Source organism: Perna viridis, chromosome 14 (assembly GCF_037379345.1).
Source record: "Perna viridis isolate PV_CMFRI_1.1 ecotype Kerala chromosome 14, ASM3737934v1, whole genome shotgun sequence".
Taxonomy (NCBI): Eukaryota; Metazoa; Mollusca; class Bivalvia; order Mytilida; family Mytilidae; genus Perna; species Perna viridis.
Genome location: NC_142458.1, coordinates 10401795 through 10425455, shown reverse-complemented (window position 1 = coordinate 10425455; position 23661 = coordinate 10401795). Strand labels below are relative to the sequence as shown.

At 32.8% G+C, this 23661-nt stretch overlaps 1 protein-coding gene across 2 annotated transcripts; it reads right to left on the bottom strand.

Annotated features, from left to right (window-relative positions):
* Window positions 1–1524: 1524 nt before the first annotated feature.
* Window positions 1525–22789, bottom strand: LOC148598173 (protein mono-ADP-ribosyltransferase PARP14-like). 2 transcript variants are annotated; one of them, XM_088559924.1, is made up of 15 exons: window positions 22690–22788; window positions 20311–20384; window positions 18632–18859; window positions 18038–18253; window positions 17557–17596; window positions 15675–15748; window positions 14422–14646; window positions 12776–12991; window positions 12022–12061; window positions 11101–11198; window positions 10239–10487; window positions 9102–9332; window positions 8536–8566; window positions 7475–8068; window positions 1525–5718 (listed from the first exon to the last, which is right to left on the bottom strand). In XM_088559924.1, the coding sequence occupies exons 1-15, from the start codon at window positions 22694–22696 to the stop codon at window positions 5471–5473; spliced, it is 2571 nt and encodes an 856-aa protein (XP_088416050.1). In that variant the 5' UTR covers window positions 22697–22788; the 3' UTR covers window positions 1525–5470. The 2 variants fall into 2 exon arrangements, with proteins under 2 accessions (XP_088416050.1, XP_088416051.1); XM_088559925.1 differs by lacking the exon at window positions 20311–20384 and having other exon boundaries at window positions 22690–22789.
* Between the last annotated feature and the right edge of the window lie 872 nt (window positions 22790–23661).

Genomic DNA, 23661 nt, shown 5'->3' with positions numbered 1-23661 from the left:
ATTTCTCAAAGGCCTTTGATAAAGTATGGCATCGGGGGTTGTTGCATAAAATGAAATCATATGGCTTACTAGTAACTTGGATTGGTTTCATAGCTATCTTAAAGATAGGAAACAACAGGTAGTCATAAAGACTTCTTCGTTAGATCTTTGCAATACGTCGGCTGGAGTGCCACAAGGCTCAGTATCAGGACCCCTTTTATTCACAATTTTTGTAAATGACATAGCAGATAGTCTATTTTCCCTTTGTAGGATTTCTGCAGATGATACATCTTTCGGCTACTCAAGCAACAACATAGCAGAAATAAAAAATGTTATTGATCGCGATCTTTCATCGTTGGACAAATGGTCAAAAACGTGGTTAATGGACTTTTACCCAAATAAAACAGAAATTATGATGTTTTCAAAAGTCGATCTTCCAACTATAAATCTCAGTCTGAACAGAAAAGACATTCCGCTTAACAAAACTCATAAACATTTGGGAATTACTTTTAGTGACGACACAAAATGAAACGATCACATAGAAAATCTAGCTACCTCGATTAGAAAGCATCTTAGTATTCTTCGAAAATTAAAATTTAAACTTTCTCGGAATCACTTTCAAAAACTATTCACAGTGTATATCCGACCTTTATTTGAATATGCCTCAGAAATAATTATGGGATAGTAAACACTCAAAAGCTAGAAACTTTACAACTCGAAGCTGCTAGAATAATAATTGGCTTACCGATATTCACCAAATCGGAGCAAATATATCGAGAAATTGGATGGGAAAAACTAGAAGATCGAAGAAAACGTAAAAACTTTATTTCATGAAATATATAATAAAATGGCTCCGGATTATTTACAAGATCTAATGCCATCGAAGATTCAATCTACTACAGTGTATCCGCTTCGGAATGGTGAAGATATTATTGTTCCCTTTTGTAGGCTGTCGGTGACTCGTGAATCCTTTTTTCCATCAACAATAGTTGAATGGAATAAACTAGGTAGAACATTAAGGGAGATTCAGGCACCCAAACAATTTAAATCGTGTTTACTGAACACCAGTGATAAAGTAACTACATGTATTCCTAAACATTTTTGCTACGGCCCAAGAAATTTAAATATATTGATAACTCAACTTCGTAATTCTTCATCGTTTTTAAACTTTGATTTGTATAGAGTCAATATTATACAAAGTCCGTCTTGTCATTGTGGTCATACGTACGAGACTGCTCACCACTACTTTTTGTATGCCCTCTTTATAGCAATGCAAGAACCAAACTAATGAGCGACCCACAGTGGGTTCTTGAATTTTGCAATATAGACCTACATCTACTTGTTGGTCTTGCAGAAAATCTATCAGCAAAACAATATCAGGTTGTGATGGACCGTGTATATTCCTTCGTTAAATGCACGAAAAGATTCCTTATTGCTTGAGCTGAATTAGTACACATCACATCACATCACATCACATCTCACCACATCACCTAATGTTATATTTTTACTGTCTCGTCTTAACTTTGTAAAACATAAATAACACTATTGAATTTGTGTGCCTATACTTTATTGTAATTATTATTATTTCAGGAGAAGACTTCATAATTATGTTATTTTACTTGTGTCTGATGCATTTTGTTTATCACAAATAAAATATGTTTAAACCATTTGCACATAATGATTTAATTCCCCAGAAGATGGGTTTCAATCCTAAGAATTCTGAATCCACAATTGATGTTGATTTGTTAGTTGTATGTACATGTCTATCGTATTAACTTTATTTTAATGAACTCATCCTGTCGATTCAACTGTGAATATGGAGACGACATTTTGGAAGAGGAATCAAGGGAACCAAGATTCTAGCAGAAATCAAAAGAATGTAATCCGGGGACAAAGACTAGACATGAAAAACAGAAAAACACAACAAAAACATAAACTAAAATAATACATACAAAGTAACAAAAGTCAAGGTTTGTACTAAATGACAAAAGTAAATCGATCCAACGTAAAATCAGCGCAATAAATAAATGGTTTACGAACGTCCCTTTGTGACAATCGACCATATAAAGAAGAAAGTATTGAAGTCATCTACGCTACGGATATATACATTGTAATATTATTTATACAATTTGACACGAATAAAAATTAATATTAAAATAAATGTTTAAATATCATATCTGTACGACATCATAATAAATATCACAAAAACTAAATTATAAAATGTCACAGAAAAATATTATCTGTAATAAATACTATAGAAGTATTTTGTGTCGGCCTTTGCAAAAAAGGTACATTTCCGCAGGGTTACATCTACATAATCAGGGGCGGATCCAGAAATTTTAAAATTAGTTTTCCAGAAAGAAAGACGATTCAACGCTATTATTTTAGTTATTTGTTCATATTTAAACGAAAAAAAAAAAAAAAAAAAAAAAAAAAAAATGGGGTTCCACCTCCCAGATCCTTTGGAATCCCAACTGATTTTATATTGTCTTATGTACTGAATTTTCCTTGAAAATATTGGTGATATATTTCAAAGTCACTTTGATTTTCTGACGTCCGTACATGTGCATATAAGGGAACTACCATTTAATTTCTATGGTGGGGTTAGACTGAAATTTGAAATGTTAAAAAAATATGAAGATAGAACAGGTCATAAGAAGAAATAAAAAGGCAGAATTTATTGTCCAAATAATTATAATATTCCAACAAAAATTTCGGCGCGATTAGCCCCAACGAAAAAAAGGGTAGTACCTACATTTTCTTTAACTAAAAAAGTGGCGCATCCAAGGCGGGATGGGGTCGGAGGGACTTGGTCCGCCGCTTTTTATCGGAAAATTTGTCACTTACATGTGTTAAATTGATTATTAAAAAAGGCAAATAAAGTCCTAGCGCCTCTCCTGATAAACCCCTTCTTGCACCCCTCCTTTTTAAAGTGTTTGAACCCGCCCACATACACATCAAATCGATGACCCCTATGAAGTTTTATAAGATATCAAATAAGATAACTATTAAACCAAAGGCAATCAGTGAAGCAACACAATGGGAATTTGGGCAAAAGAGAACAAATAAAAAAAAACCTCATTTTTTTCTGGCATCCCTCTGAAACTCTCTTCTTCAGAACCTAAAGATCCGTAATTTCATTGTGTGTTTCAAAATTTCAAACACCACAATGGAAAGCAATCTGCTTCGTTCTGTCGCCTGGTATTCAAATGTTTACAAAGAATGTACACAGCAAAGTTTGCTGAGGATGGAAGAGTATAGAAAGTCTTGCTATAAAATCTTACGGACATAGAAAATGGTAACGGTTTTACTTCTAAAGGAAAAATATATTTGTAATTCATGTTTGTGTTTAAAGTTTACATTAATAAATACAGTAATAATCTCATTAATAAATAACAGTGTATTGACTCGAAATAAACAAACTATACGGATTAGGCTTAGAATCAAGGGAAAAAGCGAGCCTTCTATACGGATTAGGCTTAGAATCAAGGTAAAAAGCGAGCCTTCTATACGGATTAGGCTAAGAATCAAGGTAAAAAGCGAGCCTTCTATACGGATTAGGCTTAGAATCAAGGTAAAAAGCCAGCCTTCTATACGGATTAGGCTTAGAATCAAGGTAAAAAGCGAGCCTTCTATACGGATTAGGCTGAGAATCAAGGTAAAAAGCGAGCCTTCTATACGGATTAGGTTTAGAATCAAGGTAAAAAGCCAGCCTTCTATACGGATTAGGCTTAGAATCAAGGTAAAAAGCGAGCCTTTGTGGACGAATTCGTATATCGTTTTTATTTCTACCCAACATACTGTTATTGTCTTAATACTGCAATCTTAATCATTTTTTTTTAAATCAAGTTCAATTTTGTGGACGTGTTCGTTACATTTCTACCCTACAAATGGGCCCCGACAGTGACGTTACGATAAACAGGATATAGTTCATGCAATAGTAGGAAAGTAGGCGGAGCCCAAGTGTTATAAAACAACTTATAATATATATTAATAAATAGGTAATTTCATATTGGCCTTGTTATAGGTTTGAGGTCTGTCATATTGGTCGAGGCGGTCGTATTGACTCCGAGGCATGACCGAGGGCCAATACGGCTGTCGAGGCCAATATGACTGACCGAAACCTATAACAGGGCCAAATATGAAAGTAAATATTTATTGACAGTTTTATTAACTAACTCAACTAGGTGATTTGTAGAACACTTGTTTCGTGTTTTACCAAGAACAAGTAGTTTTTTTTGCATTAATCAGTCTTAAATATCCTTTTTGTATAAAATGGAAGATTTTTTTGTGTGTTTTTGCAGCTTTTAGTCCTGGTGATTAAAGTTCACGAAATTTAATTCGAATTCAAATGGCGGTGTCAAACGACCGGAAGTTATGATGCTGTATTGGCCCTGGTTTGATCAATACTGGCCCTCTTTTTCATATTAGCCCGTATAGATGCCCGGTTTGAATTCATATCAATTGGTCAGTTTTTGGCATTTTTTAACGTATTTTGGGTAGTTGGTTAAAAATTTGAATTACAAACATGCAACTTCTTTTTATTCTCGGGTATATTACATCGATTTCGCCTGTGCAAGTTAATTATCCTAGACAATGACGATGATCGAAGCATCCAGATGTCTGATACCTGCCTTATGAAACCCTTTTCGGAATCAAAGTTTATAACAAAACAGAGATCCGATAGCAGGTAACACTTATGTCAACAAGTTATAAAGAAAAGAAAGATAACCATGTCTTTGAAAGTGTCAGTTTTACAAAACTTAGGTGAAAGATATAATATGTCAATGTGAACTGGCTTTTGATGAATTCGTATGACAAATTTCTCGTTGTCTTATGTGACCCGGATAGCAAATTTTATTGCTAGGTTAAAATATCACGTATTTTTCATGTTATTTATCTATTCTGTTTGAACTTTAGAAAAATACAAATTTCGACTTAGGGTAAGGGACATATTTACAGTTAAAAACTTTTAGTCACTTTCTATGGCAATCCTTCGTGTACAAGGAAATTTCACGTTTAAATATTTCACGTGATTGTCATGTGAACCTTTAACGTAAACTTCATATGAATTAATTACACGTTCAGTTCATTTTTATTTCTTATTTTCACGTGATATCACGTAAAGCTCACGTTAACGTTTCACCTGAACATATGAATTAAAAAACAGCATTTTAAGGTCATCTCAATATAAAACTGAGACAGAATTTCTGATTTTGTCTACCATGAATCATCTTTAGACTTGTTCTCACTGAAAGCTATTTATGCCAAAGATCTTTTGCACTGAAAGTATATATGTCAAGGATCTTTTACAATGAATATCTATCTATCTATCTATCTATCTATCTATATAGATAGATAGACAGATAGTATATATGTCAAGGATCTTTTACACATAAATTGATAAAACAATGACAAGCCGCTTAAATTGACAGAATAAATATAAGCCGACCAAGGGACGAAGGACATTGATCTTAGATAGCCAAATTCTCTATAGTTTGTACTTGATCAGGTATTCTGGGTAACACTTTGTTCGGTCATATACAACAAACTCTCTTTGTGAAAATTGTGGACTTAATTCTCCTACAACAGAGTCGAAGAACTCCGTGTGTGCTGTACAGACTCCCGAACATAAGGCCTTACAGGGCGGTCGCTTAAGATCTGTCATTTGTGCTGTAGTTGTAAAAACATCACCAAGACACACTCTCATGACAAACATTGAACGTTCCCCATTTTGGTCTGCAAAATAAAACAGCACCTTATTCTTAAACATGAAAAATACACACTTAGCATGATTTAACTGACAAGTGCTTTATTACGCAGCTTTTTAAATCAGTGAAATGCATTTGCTAGAGTAGCTCGTTTGAAAAAGATAGATAATTCTTATTGTAAAACATTGTAAAAGTTTAGAAAAAAAAAACAAAATAAAACAAAATACGATCGCAAACTCATGTCGACACTATATATTCTGTACTCGTTATCTCGTTTCAGAGTTTAAGTTAATATATTCATTTTGTCAGTTTTCGGTTTGTTATCCCATAGTTGGCCTATACTCCAGCAGTGCTACAGATTGTCTGTCAAGCTATGTTCTGACTTGGTGTCATCCTAACCTTTAGCATCTGACATGTTGAAAACCACCGCAAATATGAATAGCTAATCATGTGTGTTTTAAAATATTTTAAGTCTTTTATTTATATAAAAGAAATTTAACCTACCGGAATCCTTAATTTTTGTTAAATATCTAGAAAACATTTGTAATGAAGACAGATATCAAAGTGACCAGCCATTTGGAATTAGGTAACTAATTTTATGGAATACAATATATTTTTGACAAAACGAACTTAAAATTGGTAAAGGCAATTCGTTGGTTAATTTAATATGTTCGTTTCGCAAATTTTAAAATCCGTAATTTTATCAACATTCAAAAAGCTAAAAAACAAATTTGAAGTTCGAATTTAATCTGCTTTAACAAAAGATTTCCAGGATTGCTGGATTTTCTAATAAGGTAGGTCATTTGTTTTTTTTCTATTTATTTATCTTATCCCGTGTTATGGTAAAGTAACTACATAACGTGTTTTAAATGGTAAATATTTTACAATAATTCTGCCGATTTCAAATATTGACGGAACGAGCGGCATGCAATATGGCGCTCGGAAGTAAGAGGTTGGGGTATGGTACCAGTATCGTATTGCATATCCCTGAGCAGGTGTACGTCAAAACATGGATGCTATAAAAATATAGTGCATTTTCTTTTTGCCTCTCTACAAACTAATATTTTGTCAAAAGATATGAACAATGACTTATAAAATAGAGCAAACATCACACTGTAAGATGAAGAACTTTTTTAAAAGAAAATCTAACATAATATCATGAAAATGTTCCACTGAAAAGGTTGGTTTGGTGAGTGCAAAACGAAAGTGAAAGTAGGGAAAATGGCTATTTGTAGTTCGAGACTACTTTTCTGTCCGATCTTCGTGGACTCACCCTATTTTCTTTGCGGGAAATTATTTTTTCACATGTCCTTAGAAATGCTACATAAGTGAAAGTTTTATTGAATCAATTTACATATTTTTTTAAAAATCCTAAAAATATGCACTTCACTATAGAAGTCTATGGGAAAATTAATACGATACTGAGACCGTATGTAGGAACGGAAGAGAGTAATTTTCAGCTCGGGGAAAGAAACTTATAAAACCTAACTACAAGTCAATTTGTTCCAAAATTAAACTGTCCCAGAAATAGATTCTATAAATACATTTACCTGTTCAACACATTAAAAAAATCTCAAATGTCGGGATATAATTATAAGGATTAAACAGATATTTTCGGTCGTTCATACATGCATGAATAAAATCAACTTATTTCCTCGAATACTTAGTAGTCAATGAAAAATTAAATCTCTTTCGTTTTCATTTTTTTTCAGTTGTTATTTTCAATTTGATTTAATTTGTGTTAAAAGGGAGTTAAATGTTATAGGTCACGATGATGAACTCACCTACATATCGGTTAGAAAGATTTGCTTCTTCTGCAGAATATATTCCAGCACCTAACCATAGTTTTGCAAAGTTCATAGCAGCGAGACGCGGGTCAAAACCGTTCTGTAAAAGTACATTTACTCTTTCCATTTTTGTACCGTGAAAGAGATAAACTTCGTTTAAGGTTGGGTCGAGAAGGTCGCCTAAATGTTTGTTCACGTGTTGTAATGTAGTTACTGCTCCCGTTGAGCCCGGCGTTTGAGAAAAAGGCTTGAAAGACCCATTGGCTATAGCTCTATCATACATGTTCTGGCATTGGTGAAAATAGTCTAAGAAAAGCGATGCATTTTCAATTCTCATTATCGAAACAATCTGAACGTTGAGAAATCCAATTGTTTGCAGAAATAGGTTTTTGATAGCATTAAATGTCTGTTGGTCGAGTTGTACGTGATGGCATTTGTTTTTGCCTCTTTCAGCGATCCAGGTTTTTAAAGTTTTTTGACTAGTGAAATGAGTCCAATTACGTGGCGGTGTAGGCTCCTCCTTGAACTTTGCACGAAAATACTGCTTTGTGCCCTTCCTAGTCGGTATGCTTGATAGAGCTCTACTGCCGGCTGCAAAATAATTGAACTTCTAAGTTTTGTTTTACAATTTACATGGGAATAAATAACCATTTGAGAAAACAATACGCATTTAAACACTTTTTGTTTATCTTCGTCAAGGTGATAAATAACAGGATGGTCAAGATAATAGAGCTAAAAAAAAGGTGCATACACCACCCACCCACCCCACCCCCCCCCCCCCCCCAAAAAAAAAAAAAAAAAAAATTAAAATTAAAATTAAAAAAAAAATCCAAATCGCTAAGCGGAAAGATTCACGAATATTTTTGGGATGTAGTTTGATTTCTCGAAAAAAATGGTGACGGCGTACATTTGGCATCTGCGATTAGTTGAAAAAAAAAACATGTATGAAACCCCGTAAGACAACTGAGGCATTCGGATGGAAAAATTAAACTATTGGATATAATCTTTTAAAAAAAATTATGTTACACTGTCAAACTGAATTGTACACATGTACTTACCTTGCCTTTGTGTTAACTCAGCACAGTATGCCTAAAACATTTAAAAAAATCATTTGAAAAATGAATAAGATTTTGCCAAAATTTTAAATTATAAGGAATGCAACTAATATCAGAATGTATTATCTTGTACAAAGAACTTTGGTTCGATTTACGCATAACATAAAGCGATTTATTCAGATGATATATTCAGATATTATTAACATTCCTTAAATATTTTATTAGAATATCTTTTAAAGTCACTTTAACCGGCGCACATCAAACGAAGCCTTAAATAACACACGAACTTTTTTGTATCCACCAATTAGAAAAAAAGTGTATATGTTAAATTATAATGACTTTCCAAGCAATTACCCAAACTTTTATATTTAAGATAACCAGTTTTTTTTTATTTTGCTGTGTTTGTAAAAGCAAAGTACGTTGATAAACAAATTTTTACTGAATATTTGAGAAAAGACTATAGAAGAGTAAGCACCCCTGTTGACATTACAACCGCAAAGTAAATACTAACTAGCACACTAACTTTGGTAAGTTAAGTCAAACATTTATATAAATTCAGGTGTTAAAACCTTTGAAATACTTGACCACATTGTATTTCCACCATACACAACAACTCTGATTTCTGAAATTGATGTCCGCTTGTTGTCGCGTAGAAAACTCAGGATACCACCTATTACACTAGAAGCTGCAATATCTGGTGGAAATTTCAACTCCCCGGTTCCAAGGGCAGGGAACACTACACTTTTTGTTCCAAATCTGGAAGCGACTGATAAACAGCTTTTGACGAGTGTTTTCAAAACCTAAAATAAATCCAATCGTATTGTATTTTAAATACATCTAATCCACAGCATCCACAAAAACAAACGGCTCATTTCAGTTCCATCTTTATGCTTGAGCCGGAAGCAACAAACAGAAGTTTGTTTTTCTTATTCTATAGTGATACATATTATTTCAGGATTTTAATTGACATAGACTTTTGTATGATAACAAATTGGAATTATTTAAATAACATGAAAAGCCGTGTTTTTTTTTTGTTACTGGAAATAACATCAATCTTTAAATATGTTAATATGATCAATGAATAATCAACGGAACCAAGATTCTTATGCAAATCAAAAGAAAGCAATTCAGGGACAAAGACAAAACATGGAAAACAGACAGACACAAGACAGAACATAAAATAACCAAAATAATGCATACAAAGTAGAAAAAGTAAATGAGCAACAGGACTCCGCTAACAACTGGCGGCATAGACCTGGTGCACTGGTAGTGTAAGGTCCTCTGCTTTTCTAGAAACAACCGCCATATTGCTTATAAAAATCAAGTCCAGGTTAGACAAAAGAGGAGAACTATGACACAAATCAGTTTTCTTGGTGCAGATGGATAAACCTGTTACAGAAGCCTTTTTATATATATCATGTATAGCGCGATACAAAAAGTCTGCGTAATTACGGCAAGCGCTGGCATAACGTATGAGTTGTGATATTAAAACTCCTTACACAGGTATGGAGTTTTAATATCACACCTCATAAGTGATGCCAGAGGTTATCTAGGATTGTTTAACGATAATACGTCATCTATATTTCGGAAGCTTGGATTAAAAGGATCTAGCTAAACGATGTTCCTTCTTATGGATCAGATCAGCTATAAACACAGGTTTGGGTTACAAATAAACATTGTTTATACAGATTGATAGAGGAAAATACCTTTCTGGGGCTTTCGTTGGTATTGTTAGCCATGAAATCTAGAACTTTTCCATGATAGACCTTTTTACATGGAAGTCTGAATCCATTAGTAACGGCAAAATCTCCAGTTTGTACGGAATTAGGATTTTGATATTGTCGGTCCAGTTCATCTTGTATAGATCGACCAGCTGCATTTAAAATGGCTTCTGACAGTTTTGTTGAGTTTCCCAGTTTTAGATTGTGTGGACAAGTGTGTACCAATACATCTGCCTAAAATAGATAAAGATGGTACCTTGTACGAGTAAAAACATTAACTAAAGTGTCTTATGGATTTGAATATACGTTCTGGACCAGACAGGACATAACTTAACATACATATGAGTCTCTTTAACTTAATTACAAGTGATCTCGAGTTTTACTTCAAATTTTGCGAAGGGAAATATTTAAAAAAATATTTTAGTAACTATATATAATTGGGAAAAAAAACGAGAAAAGACCTTTACAAATTAATACAGACCAAATATAAACGAAACATGCTTTTAACATTAAATATCGTCTTGGAATGACATGTTTGTGTGTGTGCTTTTTATATTACTATGATCTTTAATTGTTTTAGATAAGAACATGATTAAAATTTCTCCTTTTGTTTTAAGGTCTTAAGGAGGTAGAACTAGGGTAAGGGACATAACTTGTGAAATCAGTGATATCTTTGTATTATATTCAATTTCACCAAAACCTTTTAAGCTTTTTTTCAAGTAGAATGAAATGAATCCAAGTTAATTAAATACTTAAATAAGATTGATGTAAAATGCTGAATACAAAAGTTCCAATGATTTTAAAAGTTGTGTCCCTTACCCTAGGTCTACCTCTTTAAGCGTATTACCTGCTCTTCTGTTATATTTCCTACAAGTAAAGTCAATGTTGTTGAGCTGATCGTTGTCTTGTTTAAGACTTTTCTCATTATTCTTCTTTGTTCATTTCCTATTAAAATTTAACAGTATACAAATTTGCATTCTAGAGACATTTGAAAATAATATATCTTGCATGAGTAAACAAGGAAACCAAGGTTTTAGCGGAAATCAAAAGGAAGTTCTCCAGGGACAAAGACCAAACATTGAAAACAGACATCCACAACAAAGAACGTTAGGCAACTTAAATAATACATACAAAGTAACAAAAGCATATGAGCATCTCGGACTCCACTAAAAACTGTGAGCATTTACCAGGTGCACCGGTAGAGTCAACAAATTGGTGAAATCAAAAAACGGGTTTGCTGGAGACCTCTAACTTTAAACATCATTATCTAGTTCCAGTATTACAAAACACGGAAGCTTCAATCGTTGACTGAACTATCTAATTTCTTCTAATGCTGCTGATAAGAGGTTTCTCCTAACAACACATGTACAGCATACAAAAAGTGCAACATTTATATGAATGGTATTTTTGTATATAAATTGACTTCGATTTTTGTTAAACAAATTACCATATGGGTACCTTCAACTCGAATACCATATGCCCAAAAGAAAAACCCTATAATGTGGAACTTTTTTGTTGACCTTTCTCTGTATTAAGTCGTAAATGCGATTTTAGAAAAAAATCATCGACAGTGTAAATAACTTATACATTCAGGTTTTATTTATTGCGAATTTTAATACAGTTGCATTTCATGCAATAACAAAACGCCACACGGATGTTGCAGGATTTTCCTACAAAGGTAGGAGGTCCGACTTCCACTGCTTCAAGACATTATAACCATAGTTTCAATATGACGTCCGTTATCAAACCTATGATATAGATAGCTTACCTTTGGAAGCAGCTCTATTTCTAGCTTCAGCTACAAAAGTCTGAAAGGCCAAATGAGGTCTGACTTTTTTTATGAGACAACAAGTGAATAAAACAAAGTAATTCATTGTCTTTGATTGTCTGTGTATATTATGTATGCCAGGACAAAAATGTTTGATTAATTGAACAGTCCCTACTTTATATATCCCGTCACGCCTAACCAAATTTTCCACACACTGAGATAGTTGACACTCTATATTTTTGTATGACACATGTTTGGCGGAGACGCAAAGAGCAGTCTTAACGCGTTAATTTAAGCCGTTACAAATTTTAGCTGATTCTGTCTAGTGAACAATTTCGAAAATGGTAAAGACCACTTTTTGCCCTTCTCGGTCAACCGCGAGCACAGCGAAAAATTAGTACTCCGCGAAAAGTAAAACGTTGAAAGTACCAATTTATAGTCTTTGGCTTGACCCAGCTGGGTTAGATACCATAAACTGCCGCACTCGAGGTGAGTATATTAGCACGATACAAACGATACTAATGTCTGAATAAGTTATATCATGTTGAAATTCTTTTTTATAAATATTTCCTCTGAAACACACCTTGGATAAATGAACGCCGGCAACACTGAAGGATAGCGTACACGTACAACTCGTATGATGTAATACATACATACATACACTAAAAAGGTACACGCAGAAATAAAAAAAGCACATGCCTTTCTAAAGCCTTTGTGAAATGATGTGCCCCTGAAAGTCTAAATCTATAAAAACCTGAAAATGTTGATCCTGGAAGACAACACATATAACAAGCTCTATGTTAGTATTAGTATTGTCATTGGTATAGTTCTCAATTGTATCAAACAAGGACTTGGAAACGTCATCTGGAGGATATCTTTGATTCCCGGTTCCAAGTGCGGGTATTGCAATGGATTGCAGTCCCATAGATTCAGCCTTTTCAAGACATGCCTGTAGGGTTTTGTCGACATTCTGAAAGAACATGTCTTTTCATCATGAATACTTTTTAATGTAATGGTATTTACTGTTGTTAAATAGGATTGCGATAAATCATGGTAATTAAAGTGTAAAAATCAGCTTAGTCTTGAAAATTAAAAGACGAACATACAACCAGCATTAAAAAATGATTTATGTATTTTCCTATATTACCGTTAATTCGATATTAAAAGTTGCTTTGCAACAAATGACGGCATTATTAGCTTTGGCCTTTTCATTCGCCACGTGCACATTATTTGTAGCTGCGGGCAGTTTTGCTTTTTGGAAGTTCACAAACTTTCTTTTAAAATGTATTTCTGAGCGCACTATTGAGTCATTTCTATTGTAAGACGAACTACTGCGGACTATTTTCTTTTCTAAACAAGAAAAACCGTCGAGGTTTTAAGTTATAAAGGACAGACACAATATATTCTGATATAATTTCTTAAACCTCACCCCAGACATTCAACTAACATGTGTCATGAACACAATTGTCTATGTTTTGTTAAGTATATCAGTATCTATTGATAAAGTATGTAGAAATGTTGTTTTATAAATCCAACAGGAAGGGCTTCATACATTGTAATTTACTTTTATTTCTATTCAGAATCGCATATCCGGTCATCGTTTGTCACTATTGAGATAAAAAAATGAATTCATTGCCCATAAAATTGGCAAGAGTTATCATCTTTGATTCGGTTCATTTAGGTAATGGAAGAATGATTTCTCATAAATACAGATCTGTATACAGTAAAAGCTACAGTGAAAAATGATATGGTGTATGGATATTGAAAAAGCATCGTCCGCCTTGAATCACCTCAGCCACTGACAAAATGAATTTTACATGGATTATTACTAACAGACTGTAATAGTATATGCGGATATAATATGATTTGGCTGTATTTTTATGATACAGAATAATTATGAAAGCGTTGGATTTATTTTCAAAACCATACGTAAAGAGAAATCTCCTATTCTTTGATTTCGGAATAACGCTATGCACGCTTTCCGTTGAATAAAAATTGTGCCCATCATCATGTTTGAATTGTCATAGTAAACAGAAACTAACATTCAGTTTTTCATATAACCCGTGTTCTTAGGAGATAAAAATTATATAGAATGCACTTTAGATTTGATAATTAAGGGAGATAACTCTGTAAATGACACTCAAATACAATAGAATCTATTGGATATTCAATGTTGATTATCTCCTAAGAGCAGGCAGATTTGAATGAATAATTACAAATTTCATAGTATTGAACCATAAAACTACTTAATTACAAAAATAAAAATATGTAGCCTTCTTTGGGATGTATCATATTTTTCAGATTTTGCATGATTCTTACAACGACAGCTACTTAATATTTTGTAAAACGATTGATTTGTTTTTTACATTGTAATTGTTTAACATAAGTCATAGTTTATACCCCAATATCTTCATGTTTACTATATTTTGGTATATACACATGGAAAACATTCTCGCAATCCAACATTCCCGATCCCGTCACAGCGACGTCACCTACTACTATCCGGCAATTAAGGTCATTGCATTCCTCCAGGATAGAATCTCCTGCCGCAGCCAAAATAGCTTTAGACACGGGACCAGCATTCATATCTAAATCAGCGCTAGTTGTGTTGACGATAACATCAACCTTATAAGCAAATAAAAAAATATGCTACATATATTTTTTATATATGGCTTTAGGAGCTCCAACAGGTAAAATTTACCCATGCTTATGTTTAGAAGCAACGTTAACAACAGTTAAAAAATGTTCAGTAGACAAACAACACGTCTAATGAAAAAAAAGTAAACATATTTTGGTAATTATATTTTTCGTTGAACTTTATATTTTTAAATATGTATTAATGTGTTTTTATAAGAAAACAACTGATAATTTCACATCAGTCCTAAACATATCTTTCCAATTTGCAAACACGTGTTGTAATTGAAATATCTTAACTTGTATGTTAACGCACAAACAGAACCAAATTTTATTTCTTTTGAGTACTGAAGGAAGAGTAATCAAGGGAACCAAGGTTATAGCGGTAATCAAAAGAATGTAATCCAGGGACAAAGACCAGACATGGAAAACAGACATACACAACAAAGAACATAAAGTAACTAAAATCATACATACAAAGTAACAAAAGTAAATGAGCAACTCGGACTCCACTAAAAACTGGAGCATGGACCAGGTGCACTGGTAGGGTAAGCGTCCTCTGCTTTTCTAGAAACACCCGCCGAGTTGCTCATAAAAAGTCGAGTCCGGGGAAGACAAACGAGGAATGGTAAACTATGACCCGTTGAATAAATCATTATAATATCGTGCAAATACTAAATATATTAATACAATCGTAAAATGTAAAACGTTACGTTCTGAACAATGACGAAACTATTAAAGAGTCAAAAAGGAATATACATTCTCACAGTGAATAGAAAAGAGACTTCATATTCTGACTACTGTAAAAGAGTTAACCTTGATAAAATTAAAACGAATCGCAAATAGCAAGAGCTACAAAAAGAAAGGAACCACGCGTTCCAGGTGTGACTATGCGCATGACTCACAGTGACCCCATTTTTATTGGAAATATAGATAAATATTATGTTAACTAACAATTGTTAAGACCATACCAGCAAACATCAGTGTTCGCCTTGAAATATTTTTTTATTAAAACATACCTGTTGCTTTACAATGTTTCCTTTAACGATACTAATTGCTGTTTTTCCTATCTGGAAATAGCCTCTACATTGTTCTGAAAAATAGAAGTAGAGAAATATCCGAACAAAATAATAGTCCTGATGCAGTTAAGTAAGGCATTGGTTTGGTTGCAAATGATAAGAATTTTCATTTGAATCAAATATTTTCTATTCAATTGGTATATTATATCATTAAAATGAAATATTTTTCATTCAATTGATATATTTGTTTTCATTTGAATGTAATATATGCCATTATTGCAAAGACTAAATATAGCAGCCGGATGATAACGACCGCGTTTAAACGAAAAAATATTGCATTGAAATGAAAAAATTATACCAATTAAATAACAGAATATTGACTTCTAATAAAAAAAAATAAATTGAATAAAAATAATGCCCTCGAATACAAAGTTATACCAAGTGAATGAAAAATATTGCATTCAAAAACAAATTTATAGCAATTGAATAGAAAATATTACATTCATATAAAAATTATTTTTTGCAACCCATACTATGCCATAATTTAGACGGATTTGTTATTATCCAACATTTGAACTTTGGAGAATGTTCTTTACATGCCTTATGGACTGATATTGACAAAGGATGAAGTACGAGACTAAAATCATTCATCATTTTGTTATATTTCATACAAAAAACACACATTTCAATAGGATAAGCATTATGTGGTTTTTTGGCCTATCCCTTTTAAGCCCTGCCCTTAACAATTATTGATAGTTTCGATGTGGTATATCACCTTCATATATCACCCTCATATATCACCCTCATCACGATATATCTCCCTCTTCACCAGAAATGTCTTTTCATTTTCATTTCAGATAAGTGTTAATCTTTTTTTCTTTTGCTATTGTTGTTTTATTTAAATGTTACAATACTTGTAAATTTCAATCCATTTCGATATTTAATATATCTGAGTTACTGTAACAATTACATCAGAGTTTAATTTCACATAAGTTTCATGAAAGCTATTCACATTTATACAAAACTGTGATGTATTAAAAAAAGGTATTCGGTATGGTATAACGCATATTGCCTGCAGCAGAGGGTGATACACCGAGTAAGACACTAAGAAAATATATTACCTACGACTACGTCTCGTGTGATATATCTCCCTCGTGTGTTACTATCTACTGCAGACAGTTTGTGTAATATGAAGCTTTATAGCCACTTTGAACGTTTTTCTTATTCATTTAGCTATGTAAATTAGCAATACTTTGTATTATTCTTTCTTGCAGATAAATTTAAAATATTATTATCTACAAGGCAGGTAGTGATTAAAATGTTTTTTTGTCAGACCTTTCATTTGTCCATAACAAATTTATACCCATAAACTCTCCCAAAACACTGGATGGATTGCTATGAAAATTTCACCAAATGATAATTAAGATATGTAATTGTTCATCCGTCTATTTATTAATGAATTAAAACATGTAATTTCCATTTGCATAATATGGTGTTATTTTCGTTCGATCAGATTGCTGATGGGGGTTGCCAATTTTGTATCACTTTTTCAGAGTTTCTGTGCTGCAATATCAAATACTGAACTAAGCATTATATTGGAAATAGTGAACCGTAATTTAGCGTGTATAAAACATGGTTTAACACACTTTCCGTTTTGAAATGTCGGTACCAAGTCAGGATAATTGCGGCGGTTTTCCAACTCTTAGGTGTTTGCCCTGATATTGTCATTCGGTAAACGGACTATTCTTTTAGACTATTCCTTTTTGGCTACTGTCTAGATTTGATCAGTTTAGAAATTTCATTATTACCCTTTATTAACATATGTATGATTGAAAATTGTGACAAAACACTGAATGACAAAAAAATTACGAACAACACCTACTTCGTGCAGCAGCTATTTTCGTCGCTTCATTTACAAAAATCTGGAAGAAATGTTCAAATAGTTGAATCGATTATGAACTTTTTAATTTCTCAAACAGAGACAAAATGCTACATAAAGATCTAACATGTTGACATTTGCATAAACATTCTACAACATGTTATGTTTGCGGTCCCTGTCGATATTTTGTTTAGTTTTGACTATTTCTTATATTCAGAATATTTTATTTTTTTGATGTTATATTCATGTGTGATCAGTTATTGTGAGGCTGATGAGAGATTACTCCTTGAAACACGTGTACAACATACCGAACTTTGCAGTTTTGTAAACAATTTGTAAACCAAAATATCATGGTTGTACACATTTTAGAGGTTTAAATAAGTATCAGACTTCGTCTTCGAATTTGAAAAAAATACAAAAGTCTCTATCTAGTAAAATGTTGGTCAGACCGACAGTGATAGTGCAATGCAATATGCTTAACTACCTGATAATGTTGAGCCTGGAAGACTACACATATAACTGAATTAATTTTAGTATTTCTGTTGTCTTTGTTATATTGTTCGACGGTGTCAAACAAAGAATTCGATACTACGTTAGGAGGATATCCTTGACTTCCGGTTCCAACAGCGGGAAAAGCAACGGACTTTAGTTTCATTCTTTCCGCTTTTTGTAGACATGATTTAAATGTTATATCAACATTCTGTAAATAACAAAGGGAACACTTGTACATTTGGTGTAATATTTTTATTACATAGGGTTAGAATCGTATTATTCACGTTTTGTCCTCTTGAGCTTGGACTGATAACTATCTTTAAGCCTACGATTTAAACCCGACGTTTCCGCCACCTCAAGAAAAAAAACCTTAATTGATGTGTTATAATGGTAAACATGTCTTGTTCCGCCAGTTATCGTAACATTGCATGTGAGTTAAAAAAAAACACCTAATTTGTAAATAAACATACGAATCAATGAAGGAGAAAACAATATAAGAGAATGAGGGATACAAAAAGATAAGAAGATGAATTAGATATTGAATAGAAAAAAAATAAAGACACAACGGAAGCAAAATTCATTTTACCTCCACATCTTCATTTTTGCCATATGGTTTGATGAAAACATGGAATAGATGGGAGCAATTAAGCTCACCCGGGCCTGTCACTGCAACGTATCCTTGATTAATATCATTGGGGTATTTCTCATCACACTCATCCTGAATCGTATCTCCCGCAGCTGATAGGATTGCCTTTGAGACTGGGCCAGAATCTAATTCTAGACTAGCGTTTGTAGTGTTTACAATAACGTCCGCCTTAAAAAAAGATAATATTGAGATAAAGAGTTTTTTTTAAAGGTAAGTTTTATATTATTATTAAATAAAGAGATCGCTTTTCACACACTAAAAATATACATATTTTCAGACTTTTCACATAAGTTACGGAGCTCAAAGAACGACTTTGAGTTATGGGTTATATCAAAAAAAGGAACAACTTTCTAGAACAACTAAACACGCATTGAAAGTTTAATTATCATTTTCATATCACAACTCATACGTTATGCCAGAGCCTGCCGAAACTACGCAGACTTTTTGTATAGCGCTAGAACTTTCACAAATAGGCTTCTAGAACAGGGTTATGTTGCTACAAGACTGAAGTCATCACTACAGATGTTTTATGGTCGTCATCATGAACTCGTGGATCGTTATGTTGTATTCATCTGCACCATGAAAACTGATTTGTTCAAACGGTCATAGATTCCTTTCCTCGTTTGTCTATCCCGAACTTGACTTTTTATAAGCAACTCGGCGGGTGTTTCTAGAAAAACAGAGGACGCTTACCCTACCGGTGCACCTGGTCCATGCGCCCAGTTTTTTGTGGAGTCCGAGTTGCTCATTTGCTTTTGTTACTTTGTATGTATGATTTTAGTTCCTTTATGTTCTTTGTTGTGTATGTTTTCCATGTCTGGTATTTGTCCCTGGATTGCATTCTTTTGATTTCCGCTATAACCTTGGTTCCCTTGATTACTCTTTCGAACTTAGTAGGTCGTTTCTGACTGAATATTTTTTAGGTATTCAAGTTTCAGACACCCACATATATAGAATTTTGATCGTCTGTCATTTTTGACAAATGAAGAAAATAAGCCCTATTTTTTTTGTAAGAGAAAACAACAATGAAATGTTTAAAAACAGACACTTTATTATAGTTTCCATAAACTTATTGGTCTTCTAAATATCATGCTAAAAATGAAATTAAACTAATTACTTGGGACAGTTATTTAGAAAATCAATAATTCATTACATCGTGTTTAATTCAACTGCTAAAAGGATATCTTTAGGAAAACCAGGTACACTAGTACTGGTCATTCTTAAAATACACTTCTTCTACTTTCACTTTTATTTTGAGTTCATAGAATAGACCTCTTTTCAAAAGCATATTTCTTTTAAATAAAACACTGCTTTGCCTCAAAAACAAGTTTTTGTGTCAAAGCTTGAAATTTACCCTTTCCTTTTGATGAACAACAATAATAATTTGTAAATAAACAAAAACCAGTGAAGACAAAAAGAAAGCGCACTTTATCTTTATCTTCCATCTTTTGACGTGCATCCGCTCAGGTATATGTAACACAAGTCTAATAATATAAGCACTTATATCTTTTGTTTGATTTATTACACCAGAATTGTCTTTCTTTTATCGCAGATAATTAGGTTATTTGTTATTTCGTTAAGTGGTAATTCAATATACAGACTGAAAATTCGAGACGAACCCTTTGCTTTGTGATGTCTCCTTTCACGATACTGACTGATATCCTACCAATCTGTACACTGTCAACAAATCGACCTACAAATATCTTAGATTTACAGTCAATGTGTTTTAATGGACCTTCTTGTGGATAGCAAACGTAAAGTCAAATAAGACAGGTGATATTTATTGACGGTTTAATTTTACGTGAAAAGTACTATATAACGATTTTTATGAATCATAGTCATTCATGGAGTTTATGTTTTTTGTGTATTGCATTTTTTGACCACTTAGACCAAACATAATGTTGTTGGAACGCCCACTATCAGGAGCACATTTAGCGAAAAACACCTTATTTTGTAGAAGTAGTCAACTACTTTAATGTATTTAAACTTTCAGGATGAAATAAGTGATAAAACCCGGAACTTGTGCCGGATAGATGTGCTGAAAATTCGAAGTAATAACAACAAACGAATATATGATTAAAGAGTAATCAAGAGAACCAAGGTTATAGTGGTAATCAAAAGAATGTAATCCAAGAACATAAAGTAACTAAAATCATACATACAAAGTAACAAAAGTAAATGAGCAACTCGGACTCCACTAAAAAACTGGGAGCATGGACCAGGTGCACCGGTAGGGTAAGCGTCCTCTGCTTTTCTAGAAACACCCGCCGAGTTGCTCATAAAAAGTCAAGTCCGGGGTAGACAAACGAGGAAAGGAAAACTATGACCCGTTGAATAAATGTTTGTGAAATTTTTAGCTTTGAATCAATCATAATTTACCATTCTCACATAATTGGACGTTTAAATGTATTAATCGGCCTTTTGTCAATTGCCAGTGTGTAAAGCGTAACATCTAGAAATAATTGCATAGATCTGCTTTATTATATGGTATTTGAATAATTATATACTTTAAAATCCGTAGTTGTTGTATATTTACATGTATATCTACATAAGCAAATACATCTGATTGTTTTTACAATCTTATCCCGGATGCTTTCGAATCGGCTATTTCTTTTATTTATTAATATTTAAGAGTAATCAAGGGAACCAATGTATCTAGCGGAAATCAAAAGAAAGTAATCCAGGGATCAAACATGGAAAACAGACATACACAACAAAGAACATTAAGTAACTAATTTACAATGAATAATGTTCTGTGTACTGGAACTAATGTATTTGCAACTCAATTCAAGGAGGATCAAATTAATTCTGTGACACTTATCTAGGTCTAACCTTGAATAAAGCGATGACCTGCCTAGATTAGCAAGACTCTTTTTTATCAGTTGAAGGAGGTATACATAGGGTAAGGGACACAAGTCTTGAAATCTGTGATATGTTTGTATCATATTCAATATCACCAAAGCATATCAAGCTTTCATTTGAAACTAAATGAACCCAGTCCAGTTACTTTTATGCTTACATGAGATTATTGAAAGAATAATCAAGGGAACCAAGGTTGTAGAAACATGCTAAATACAAACATTCCAATGATTTGTAAGAGTTGTATCCCTTTTCCTAGGTCTACCTTCTTAAATATATTTAGAACTTGGATACACCATGCGCCTAGCTAACCTTCTTACAAAAACCCACCATGGGGTTGGTATCGATACGTCTTGATGTATCAATTTAATTTTCCTCGAACCAAGGTCACAATTCAAATTATTGTTTATTAAGCATTGGTCGTTGTTTTGTTATTAACTAAGACTTCTTTACACAGTTACTATTACCAATACGATCGTGAATTTATGAAGTATCTGCTTCTTTCAATATTTTATTTGAAATCTTAACAAATTTATTCAATTATTTAAGGAATTACCATTATTTTTTTGTCTATGAAGAAATAATCTCAATCACGTGAATTATTTTCCAAGTGCGCACCAAGAGCTTTGGGATTATTTTTTACAAATTTTAACAAAGATTAGGTTTTGTAGATAAGTGTTCTCATATAATTTAAACCAAATCAGTTTGGACGGAATGGAATTATCCTCACAAAAAAAGTGTTACAGGATTAGGAAAAAAATTAGAAAATTTATTATTGAAGAGCCTATAAACCTATAAACAAATCCTAAATTACTGATGTAGATTGAAGACAATGACATTCATCAGTTCATTACATAACCGCTTAATATCAATAACTTGACCACAACACGAATAATAATTTACAGTGTCAAGGAAACATCCCACTTTTTTGCGAAAAGGTGGTCCCGATATGTAAATAACATGCTGATATAATCACCTCAAGTTTGTTTGATACGCAAATCAACGATACAACGTGCTAGAAAAGACGTAAAAATAAATGAGTACATAATAAGCATATCTATGATGAAAAATATAAGAAATCATGAGGGAACTTGATGTACAAGTCATTAAATATCTAATAATCAAAGACCAGTACTCACCACTCATGTCTAATTAAAGCCCAATCCGTCTGTAGCATTACATGTAAATTGTATTCAAAATTGAATGAGGAAGATCTTTATTTATGTAATGGAATTCAAAGTTTTAAATATAAGTCTTTTACACGAACTAATTTAAATGTATTTTTCTTACATTTCGATAAATTTAAATCTCTAAATAGGTAATCGATTCCATTCACGAAGCAGATTGTCGGTGTAATTTAATTTAAGTAACTGCTATTCAGTGTAGAATATAGGATATTTTTTGGCTTGATAGTATGTGTCTGTGTGTGTGTTATTGTGTGGCGAAGCCCGAGGTGGGGGATGGTCGTCGTGAACAAGTTTCAAAGATATTTTCTGTGACAATACTGAACAATTCGAATTGTCAAATATGACAGCTGTTACTAAAGGTAGATCACAGGGGTTTGACAATATTTTTGTTTATATTTTACAAACCGAAGAAAATGCAGACTTAAATTTTGAGGCTCCTCAACTTAATATTATCTATCTTTATTGTCAATTTCCAGTTAATTCAAAGACCTCTTTAAGAGGATTACACTTTCAACTCACTTTTTCTGAATATGTTTTTTTATTATTTAAATGTAAATTGTAGAATTAATTTTAAAAAAAGTTAAATGCAATTTTATGTAGAGGACCGTTTTTTCATCAGTCGAAATTACAAAAAGGAATGATAACTCTCTATGTGGCCCAAGAAATAACCATTCTGACGTTAACTATTAAGAAAGTTAGAAAATGTTGGACTATTCATTCAGAAGGGTAAATTATTTTGACTCGTGTTGGAGTTATTGCCGTTTTGACCTTTTTTTTTTGTCATGTCAGTATTTCTCAAATCTTTTCCTAAAAAAACGATTGAACAGATTCTTACTAAACTTTGTAAGTATGTTTCTTAGGGCGTTATTTCTAGAACATTTTTGATAATTTTCGATAAGTTGATAAACATGACTGCCATTATTA